General features: G+C 42.0%; 1 protein-coding gene across 1 annotated transcript; it reads right to left on the reverse strand.

The window, feature by feature from the left end:
• Positions 1-5986: 5986 nt before the first annotated feature.
• KCNK18 (potassium two pore domain channel subfamily K member 18) lies at positions 5987-10437 on the reverse strand. Its single transcript, XM_077182774.1, has 3 exons — positions 10221-10437; positions 9024-9167; positions 5987-6792 (listed from the first exon to the last, which is right to left on the reverse strand). The coding sequence occupies exons 1-3, from the start codon at positions 10435-10437 to the stop codon at positions 5987-5989; spliced, it is 1167 nt and encodes a 388-aa protein (XP_077038889.1).
• Positions 10438-10724: the final 287 nt, after the last annotated feature.

The following is a 10724-nucleotide window of genomic DNA, read 5'->3' on the forward strand; positions in this document are numbered from 1 at the left end:
CTTTCATCAGCAATGTGATGTCTCATGTCTCATGTCAGAAGTTACAGTGACAGCATGGGAGGATCACAAAGAGCTTTATCCTTCAGGCCCTTCCCTTCTTACTGACATGAATGGCTCAATTCACAGAGTCATTCAAAGGTGAGAATGTTAAAGCCTTTCCAAAAGCCTTCTCTTCACCATCAACACTTTGTGGTTCAGCCAAAAATACCACCCTACACTCAGATCTGCTTTGAAAACACTTGCAGCTTTTGGCTGGCAAGTGTATTTGGACCATCAATTAAGCATCAGTGAAATCCAGGCAGCCAGTGCTCTCCTGAGAGTTTGGATGCTTGTGTGAGAGACAAACAGCCTAAAACAATGTGCATTATCAAGCTGGGGAGCAGAAGGATTCATCCATAACTGAATTCCCCAAACTCCCAAATTCCTTTGGTGGCAACATCTCCTATTACTTTCCACAAGAAAAGTATCAAGTGGGGGAAATATTAGAAAGTGAGTGTCTTGTACCCACAGAGAGGACCCCTGAGAGCCTGCAGCTCTGGTACTGTTCCTCAGGTCTTTTTGCCACGTGTGCCCCCCAGGGCACAGATCAGAGAGCACGATGACAGTCTGCAGTGCACAGTAGATCAAGGAGCTCTCTTCCAGCAGCACATCGAGAACACTGGCAATTTTATCTGCTGGTTTTGTGGTGTTCTCTCACTCCGTTTTCCTGTTCACACAGGAATTTGTGGAAGCAGATAAGTAATGAATCAATGTTGGTAGCATCGTTACCCTGATTTCTCATCAGTGGATGCTTAACATGGAAATCCATTTTTCACTGTCAAATTTCTACTCTTTTCTTCTTGCTTTCCTTTCCTTTCTTGCCCATTGCTTTCCTTTTCCTCTGGAGTTTTGTGCATCCTGAAAATGCACAGACATAAAGTTTTATGCACAAGATCAGTGTTGGAAGGATTCTCAGACACTGAGAGCTTCATCAGTTTGAAAAAGCCTGAACTCACCTCAAAAGAACTACATTTTATCTTCTCAGAGACTGAATTTTTAACTCAAAGAAAAAAAAAAAAGAGAAGAAAAAAGCTCAGATTCACATGCAAACCCATAAGCACACAAGCCAGCTAACATTTGTTCAAGCACTTCCTAAAACTCTCTAATGAAAACCACGTGCAGACAATCAGTTATTGGCACGTACAAGCAATACATTCATGGACTCCATTGCTCATGAAGGTTTGCACTTTGACCTCAGACTGCTATCCTAAAAATATTGGCTTCAAATATGAGAGATCTGCTGTCTTCACGTAGCTATGATTTGCTATATGAGTGATGGAGAAAATTCCTCATATTTCTACTGCTATCTGTGCCTGTGTACTTTAACAGAGACAATTGAAATTTATCCTGAGCAACTTCATCTCCCTTGCTCTGTATGTAAATGCAGGCTGCCATGTCAGATGGCTTGAAAAATATTTTTTCTACTTATAAGTGGTGCATAAGGTGAGGAAGAAATGGAAATATAGCCCAGCTAAATACTTAAAGTTGTTCTTAGAATATAGCATGTCCTGGCAGAACATGCTGAATGCAGCCTGTGGAGTTGCTTAGTAATAGCAATAATAACAACAAAAAATATTGTTGTTACTTATATACAAGAATAATAAATTTTCAAAGAGTGTTTCATTTATGAAAGCCAGGTTAAATGATAAGACCCATCCTTCTGGGTTCACAAAACACTCACATTGCATGCAACAGCCACACATGCTCCATTTGATGCTCCCTGTGGTCTGGAAATTAGGATCACAAGGTATGCTGGGAACCTGGAAGCAAAGAGGACTGCAGGGACTGCTCCCAGCTGGAGTCCCAGCCTTGGCCTGTGCTGAGCCTGCCACCACACATGCAATTAGCATTCATTATATGGCAGTGTTTTTATGATGTGGGTGCATCTCCACCTGGAACAAGTTGAAAAAGCATAAAAGCCATCAAAGTGTTATCAGATGTTATCAACATGGAGCCCACTAAAATCTGGACTACATCTGAACTACTGGCACACAGATGACAAGTCCTACATCCCATCAAGAATTTCCTGAGTCCTCAGACTTACTGCTCGTGCAAAAGATGCTTGTGAACAAAATGTCATCCTTTGAATGACAAAGCAGAGGATGAGAGGAATTTTTCTGATGGTTTTATTAATGGCCTTTCAGCCCAGACCCTGTATCTCCTTTCTGACACTGTTTTATCTCTCAGGAGGATTCCTTGCACAGACTTTCAGTCCTGCTGTGGCTGCTGGTGGTGAGGCCTGTGCTGGAGCCCATCACCCATGACCATTGTGCTGGTTTAAGAAGGGCTCTCCAGCCAAGCTGGCTGCACAAACCTTCTCAAGCCAGAGGAACCAGCCCCCACTGTATTTCCAGTCCCAAGCATCTCTTCACCATATTTATGTCCACACAGAAAATAGCTTTTTCCTCCACTGCTGCTGTCATTTTCTAGCCCTTCTGCCCAAAGACTGTTTTCCCTCCTTCCACTCATTCCCATGGTTTCCCTGTGATTCCCAGAGCAGGGCTACCCTGCCCTCTGCTCCTAAGTGCTCGTGACAGCTGCCATCTTGGCCCAATCAAGGGTGATTGATCCAGCATCCTTCAGCATCAAGTGCATTTGATCTGTAAAGCTCTCCAGCTGGGGCTGTAATAACTCATATCCGCTGTGGGTTACACATCAAGCAGCTCTTTCCCCATCAGTCACGTCTTTCCTGATAGAAGAGTTCTTCAATGAAGCCCCTCACATCTAATCCACCATCTCATGCAGATCCTGATGGGGAAAATTTATGAAAAGCAATATTTTGTACTGCTTTGAAGCAAACAAAGCTGATCTCCATGTCAATTTTGTTGAATAAAAACTTCCGCGGGCAGAGGCTGTAAATTCTTCCAGGATTTAGTCCATGATAAGAACAGTCAAATCATAAATATTTATGCACTAAATGAGCCATTAGTCACTACTTTGTTTCATTTTCATTAGCTCTGTGGCTATATTTACTGTATTTACATTCAGATCCTGCTCTGCAGTGTCACTGTCAGCCCAAAGCTGCTGCTCTGCCATCTGCACACTGGCTCCCAGCTCTGAGTAAGAGACTCAGGCCTGGACAGTCCTGTTTGTGTGGGATCACTGTTTCAGTGTACCTGAACAGAAGACACAAATACATTTTTATACCTGACAATGCAATGTGTGTCCAATTCTGCACCCTCCTTTAGGTTCATGACACAAGCCAAATGACCACATTACTTTTACTGCAGTTGTGTGGTGTTGCCTAAGTCACAGTTTTTGGTGATATGTTTTGCACAATCAGACTGGACTGGTTTGCCTACCTGGCACAGAAATATGAAACTAAATATCTATTCAGGCATTAGATTTGCTGAGTGGCTTTTTAGCTCTATAACAATGTGTTTCTATGCATTACAGGCATGGAAATCAGGCCAGAACAGGATGGACAGAATTCTTCCTGTCTCTGAGGGATAGCAGGTTGCAAAGGAAGAAAACAAGAACAGCAAAATCTGTAGAGAGTGTTCTCCTCATCACCCAATTTAGAACTCAGTGATCATCAAGCCAGAATTGTTATCTTTGGATTTAATTGTTTTTAATGTTTTTCTTTCATGGTTTTGTCCCATCTCTCATTGATCTAATGGGAACTTTTAATTGCCATATCCTCCCATGACAAAGAATAGCTATGGCTTAATTATATCTTGTGTGCAGCACCATTTTCTCTTCTTTCTGTTTCTTTTCTCAAGCCTGTGGCATGTGGGATTCATTTGTCAGCCCCAGCTCTCATAATGAGAGATGTTTGAAAATCATTCCATCATTCCTTGTTTCCCTTCTCCAAGCCCTTGTAATGTTACACATCTCTCAATCAGTCTCTCACCTCTTTCCAGACTAGAGAGCTCCTGTACATGTCCTGTATGGAAGTTGTTTCCTAGCTTTGTTCATCCTTTACCCTGGCCTATAAACTTTTTTCCAAATTTACATATCCTTTGGGAGGGAAGGACCAGAGCTGTGCACAATGTTCAACAGCCAGGTACATTATTGGTGTATAGAGGGTAATGGTTATGTGATTTGTTCCCTCTCCTAATAAATCAATTTTTATTCCACTTAACTGACAGGTTCTGTAGGAAAGAAAGGTGTTTACTGCCATCCCTTGGCCATAACTAGAATGATTTGGTGCAGATTCTCTATTGTAAACCCAGCCAAAATTCCCTAAATCCATAAAGTAAATGGGAATGTATTAAGTTACTGTGCCATTGAGAAATATATAGGGTATAAATTCAGGATTAACTGCTTTCCATAAATGAGATCCCACTGATACAACAGAAACAAATTAAATTACATACAGACCAGTTATTAAAAATGTTGACAATGCCCCTTGAGGGGCAGGAAGTGCAGTTATCTGATCCATGCACATCCTTTCATTGATTTCTGAGAACTTTGACATGGTACCAAAGATCTACGCTGATTTTAATCTGAAGACACAAAATTAAGTAATAAGAGTGACATGAAAGGAGGGACTTTCTACATAAGGTCAAAATCACAGCAAACATGACAGAGTTAAATGAAGTTTCTTCCAGCTTCTGTAGTTTTTATTTTTATTCTTATAAAACACTTTTCTATTTATTATCAGTCATTATATATTCTTGCATATCATCAATGCTTAATTGCATCTAACTATTAATTAGGTTAAATACATATTGTCACATACATGGAGTGCAACAGATATAAGATGGCATGTACATATTCTGAAAATCTCAGCTCCAACTGGTAAATTTGCTAATGGAGAATATTTTACATTCTGTAAATCATCAAGCATTTTTTATTATCTAGAGATGTTCACACTTAGTGGGCATGCATATCATCATAAGTTAAACATGGTTAATTAAACTTAGTGATTTCTTTCATATGAATGATATAATTTATTCTAAATTATTGGTTTTAATGAGAAGCTATTATTGACCATTCAAGTTATTAATAATAAAAACAACATCTTGAAGAAACATTTATATTCTCATCTTAATATGCTCCAAAATTCTATCATTAGAGGCCCCTCCCCACATCCCAGTGAGACAGGTGGGTCAGAGAGCTCCCAGGGAGGAGCAGTCTGTGCACAGTGAAATGGGGGTGAGGAGTGGGGATCTCTGGGGCCGGTGTTCAGCACGTGCTCCTGTGACAGCAGTGACAGGGAGCATCACTGCAGGCATGCAGCCACCCCAGCACTGCTGTGTGCCTTCCCCAGACAGCACCAGGGAGCAGAACTTGCCCTGAGCACCTCGGGAGCTGGGCCCTGAGGGACACACATTGACTCCAGGCTGAGCACAGACCCCCTGAGCCATGATGGAGCATGAGTGCTTCCAGCCCTGAACAGATGAGCAATTCTCTAACTGGTTCCTGGACAGGTGGCAGAGGAAATGTGGTGTCCTTCCTTTCCACGGGGCATTTCCCTGAGCTGTGCCAGCTGTGATGTTTGCCACACACAGCAGCTGGGCCCACACCTCTCCTCCCCAGCTCTCTCTGATGACAAGCAGGGTGTTACAGCTCAGGACAGACAGACACAGCCAAGCTGGCTGCAGAGAAGGTGGCAGCACAGGGCCTTCCAGGAGATCTGGGCCCTGCTTGGACAAGTACTGAAAACAAAATTCCTGAATTTGCTTGCAGTGGGAGAGGGGACAGAAAGGCTGCAGAAAGTCAGAGCTTTGCAAAATATGTCAGGGAGAACTGGCAGGGAGGGCCTTCGGCTGCTTCATCATGCAGCATCTGTGATTATTTAGGAGAAGGGACCCCTTTGGAAAGTACTCCCTGGAGATGCCTTCACCAAGTGCTTCCAGAAGTGTTCAGCCATTTCACAGTCATTTCTCAGAGGAAATCAGATTAAAATATGGCACCTGCCAGCCAAAGGCAGAAATGCACAGAAACAATTTCATCTCATTGCAGTGGCCAGTGCTGACAAGTGAAGGAGAAGTGACTGCTCTTATTTTGGATATATCTTCTTTGATGGCATATTTTTCTCTGCACAAAATGAAATCACCTTTTTATACAGAACAATTAAGCGGTCTTGGACCAGCTTAAAAACAATGAAGACAATTTCCATGCCAATTATAATGTAGAGGGAAAAAAACAAGAAAAACTTGGGATGTTCTAGTTTTGTATCTCCAAATCCAATAGTGGTCAAAGTGATAAAGCAGAAATAAAAGGCTTCCTGAAAATCCATATTTTTTTCCCAGTTTGGAAGAATAGCAGCAGCACAGGAGATGTACACAAAAATAACAAGCACCATCAACACAATGGGCACATCTAATTTTTCTAACTCTTTTCCAATTTTGTCGAAATTCTCGATTACTCTGGACACCGTCTTTTCCCCGGCTAGCTCAGGACATGAACTCCATCTCTCCATGCTTTTATTTCTTGCTGGTTGTGTGTTTTCATTCTCCCTGGCAATTAGCATTTCAAAAAGTTCCACGTTGCGATATTTGACCGGTTTCACACCCGACTGACTTCTCAGCACTTCCATAATGGTCAGGGGCTCATTGATGACTATTTTAGACTGTGCCCTGGATTTCAGTTCATTCCTTTTGCTACATGTGGATCCAGAACAGAGTTTAGAGGCAAGAACTTTTGACTGCAGTTTCCTGAACTCGTTGTAGGACTTGGATAAGACAGTTGCAAGGATGTCTCCCATGTCTGTCAGGACCAAGAACATCAGAGGGATCCCAAATAAAGCATACAACATACAGAAATACTTTCCACTCCGTGTCACAGGATAGGTATTACCATAACCTTGAACAAGAACAAGGGAAGAGAAAGAGAGAGATGTGATACATAAATTGGTAGCAGAAGATATGCCCTTCCCCTAAATCCAATTTGGGTATTTATATTTCCTTCCTCTAACATATTGGATATGAAACTCAAGTTGTAAACCAGTGCTTTTCCATTAAAGTGGGAGAAGACTGTGGTATTATAGTAACTATTAAATTTTAACAACCATTTTTCTCTTCATCCTTCAGAAGACATTGAGTATTCCTTGTCTCCCTTCAAAAACCCTGCTCTTTCCTACATGAGCTTCTAGGCCAAGTACTTAGCCTGTCAGATTATCAGCTCATATGCTGAGGTATGGTTTCCCTCATTTTCTTCATCCATGCATGTTTTCACTTGTGGCTGCCACAGCCTTTGGTCTGAACCCAGCCTCAGTCCCTGCTTTGCTGTAAGGCACTGAAATACCATTTATTCTTGGTCACTCTCTTCCCCACAGGCTAATTGGGAATGCTAATCTTTTCTCTCAAAGCACTTGGGAAAGATTATTGTTGTTATTGCACAGAGTGATCTTATTTACTCTTTTTAAAATTGATTTCTGTGCATTAAAAATACCTGGTGCAGTTTCCAGGCTTAAAACTTATCTTGAGCTTAAATTTAGCAATCCAGAAATTTATCCTAGCTGAGCCACTAGGCAGCCTCCCCAGGCAGTGAAGAGATGGCAGTTCAGACCATCAAACTTCAGACTAGATGCCTCAATTCTCCCAGAAAATTCAAGGCAGATAATTTGATTCTATCCCAAGGTAATTTATCAGTTCCTGATTCTGCAAATAACAAATCCACCGCAATGGAAATAGCCACCTCTTCCATCTATTAGCAGCAAATATTCCAGGCTTTCTACTGCTCCTAAAACTCAGGTCAAAACTGAGGAAGATGCATTAATACTCAGTGCTATGAAGGCAAAAAGTACTTAGGACAGCTTAGAAATAAATATGTTGGGTCGGTGTGCATGGGGACATTTGTCCAGTCCCATGTTAGTGGAGGTGGGTGAATATGCCCAGGGAAAACATTTCCCACAAGAAGCCTTTTCAGCAGCTTGCTGAAGTCAAAGCTTTCTGACAAAACGTCCCCTTTCAAAAGTTCTTGGTTGCTGTGTTTGTTCCAGGAAATATTCACAGGGCTGAGGATTTTGGTCTCATCCCCAGTGTGTCTCTGGCCACCCAGACTCCTGTCTTTAAACTGCAAGAAGCTGAATTTGAACAGTCACCTAAGAGATGAGAGTGTGAAGTTTGAGCTGTGACACAGCACACAAGGGCTCTGGGTGAGCTCTCACACTGTTCCTTGTGTAGGAAAAGCTCTTTTTAAGGTTCAGTTTTTCTCTTACAGTAGGATGCATCCCCATGCTGAGCACATCCTCCTGCAGTGGAGAAATGTCTTTGCAATTTGATACAATGCTGTGGGAATATTTCCCATCCAGCTTTGATTATGACAAATTTGGATAGACAGTGCCTGTACTTGCCAGCATTTGAGAAAGATTAACAAAGGGATAAAAGTAGCTTTGGGAATGAGCATGAGGAGTTGTATTTAGCATTGCAGAGGGAGCCAAAATCAGAGCAGATGTTTCTATTTGATCTAGGCCCTCCTTTGAAATATGAAGTCAGAGTGAAAGATTTCAAAGGTGTGACTTAAACACTATCATGTGCTGTTAACCCAGAGAAATGTGAACATGGTGGTTAATTACAGAACCACAGATTAACAAAGCTGAATTAGACATAAGTAACTGAGAAGCAATTAAAAAACAATATATGCATTATGAATTACCTTTTCCAGAGAAGAACACATTACCCAAGAGGACACACAACAGTGGGAAGGATAAGGTTTGACTGAAAAATGGACATTTCTTTTCAGTTCAATAGCTCTGTGAACATCATATATGAATACATATTATAGCATATGTGTAATGATGCAGTTAATTAGTGTGTACCATCACTAATTACTAAATTGTGACTTGTTTCTGTGACTCAGCTATGTCTCTGCAGTCTGTGTTTGCAGAGCCACTTGCAGACTCATCAGCAATACTCAGGGGAAAAATTCAAGGAGATTTGGGCTTTGGGCTTAGAAGGGGTGGGTTTGTTTGTTTGTTTCTTTCTTTCTTTCTTTCTTTCTTTTGGGTGGTTTTAATTCTCTGGAAGAAATGCATTAGAGAAAGCAGCAACAGGAATTTATTCTGAAGGGTGTCACTTTACCTCTGTACTTACCCACAGTTGTGAATACTGTGCAGCAAAAAAAGAGAGACCCAAAGAAATTCCATCTTTCTTTTGGATTGATAAACCAGACTGGGTCAGCTGTGTTGAAAAGCTCACGGATGTTGTGGTTAAAAGTCTCATTTTCTGTCACGTTGTCTGTCCAGTTATCTGTCACAGTCACAGCAGGAGGCACAGTGAGTGTTTGCAGACCACCACTCAGGGAGCAGCCTGCCTGCTACCCCAGGGAAATACACTGCAGCTCAGCATTTGCTCATATTCCCCTAAAAGATAAAAATATCCACCTTCTCACCCTCCCCTTTCAAGCCCCTCACCCCCACTTCTGAGAAAATCAGGTGAATTCAGTGGCTTTGGTGAATAAAAGTAGAGGGGAAAAAATAACCATAAAGAAGCAGGACAAGATGACTGAGTAACCAGCTTCCAGCCTGAATGTCCTGTTTAATTTTGGACTTCCCAGGAGATTAGTCTTCTTTTGACCCAAAGACACCAGGAAATGTGGGCTCAACAGCAGGGAACCAACATGAACCACCTGGATGTCACTGCCCAGTGCCCTGCTGTGAATCCAGCAAACCTTCTTCCTCCTCCCCATGGCTGAGCTTTGCTGGAAAGGACATTACTTACACTATTTAATTGCCCAAAACTGGTCACTGTGTCAGCACAGCCACCTGAGTGAAAGCCCAGGTACAAGCCCATCATAAATCCAGGAGGATTTCTAACCCTTCTTTTCTCTTCTAACCCCCCCAATCAGCATCACTGGGTCTGGGGTGCAGAACTGCACCTGTCTCCCTCTGAGCATCCCATCCCCAGAGGGCTGGCAGGGAAGCTCAGAGCAGGCAAGAGGCAGCTGGAAAAACCTTCTGAGAGAGAGGATTCAGCCCCCAGCAAACTGCAGGAAATACCACAAGGATCTCAGCTGCTCCTTAAGGTAAAAGGTAACATGGGCAAAAGGGAGAACACAGGCATCTCAGGAAAATTCTTTCCAAGCAGGAACACAAGGACTGGGAAGCTTGCAGTCAAAAATCACAGCTAAGGAAGAAACCAGCAGTCATTAGCTAGGCAGAGGGAAAACCCTCTTTGCAGGGTCAGCTGCTAGTATTTTGAAGAATGTCTTAAAAAGAAAAAAAAACCTAATTCAAAAAGCAAAAGAATGAATAGCTCCCTGTGCAGTTATTTTGAAATTCCAGTACATACCTGGTAACTTTCTGGCGAGGTACATCAGCTTCTGCAGGAATGTTCTGTATTCTTCACTTACTGTGACCTTCCGGGTACTTTCAATGTGGGAAAACATGAGAGCCCCAAGAAAAGCATAGATGACAAGAGACACAATGAAGCAGGCATGAGGAAACACTGCCCAAAATATTTTTTTACATGTTGTTTTACCTCGCAGAGGCTGTGATGTTGTTGCCATCCTAAACTTGTCTTTTTTTTTTTTTTTTTAATATAAAATTTTGTGGAGAAGACACAGCTTTTAGAAAGAAAGATGAGGATGTAAAAGCTTTTGCAGCCAAGAAAAGCTTCTCCTGTGAAAACAAGGATTGTTCTGCCTCAGGCTTTCAGATCACATGTCTTTATAAGTGAAGATTGCACTACAGTCCCCACGGAAAAGCAGCACAACTGATCAAGCCCTGAAATACTTCTCAGTTGATGCCACGCCACTCTATCCCTGAATTATTATTGATCAGCCAGCACTGTAAT

Source organism: Agelaius phoeniceus, chromosome 9 (assembly GCF_051311805.1).
Source record: "Agelaius phoeniceus isolate bAgePho1 chromosome 9, bAgePho1.hap1, whole genome shotgun sequence".
Taxonomy (NCBI): Eukaryota; Metazoa; Chordata; class Aves; order Passeriformes; family Icteridae; genus Agelaius; species Agelaius phoeniceus.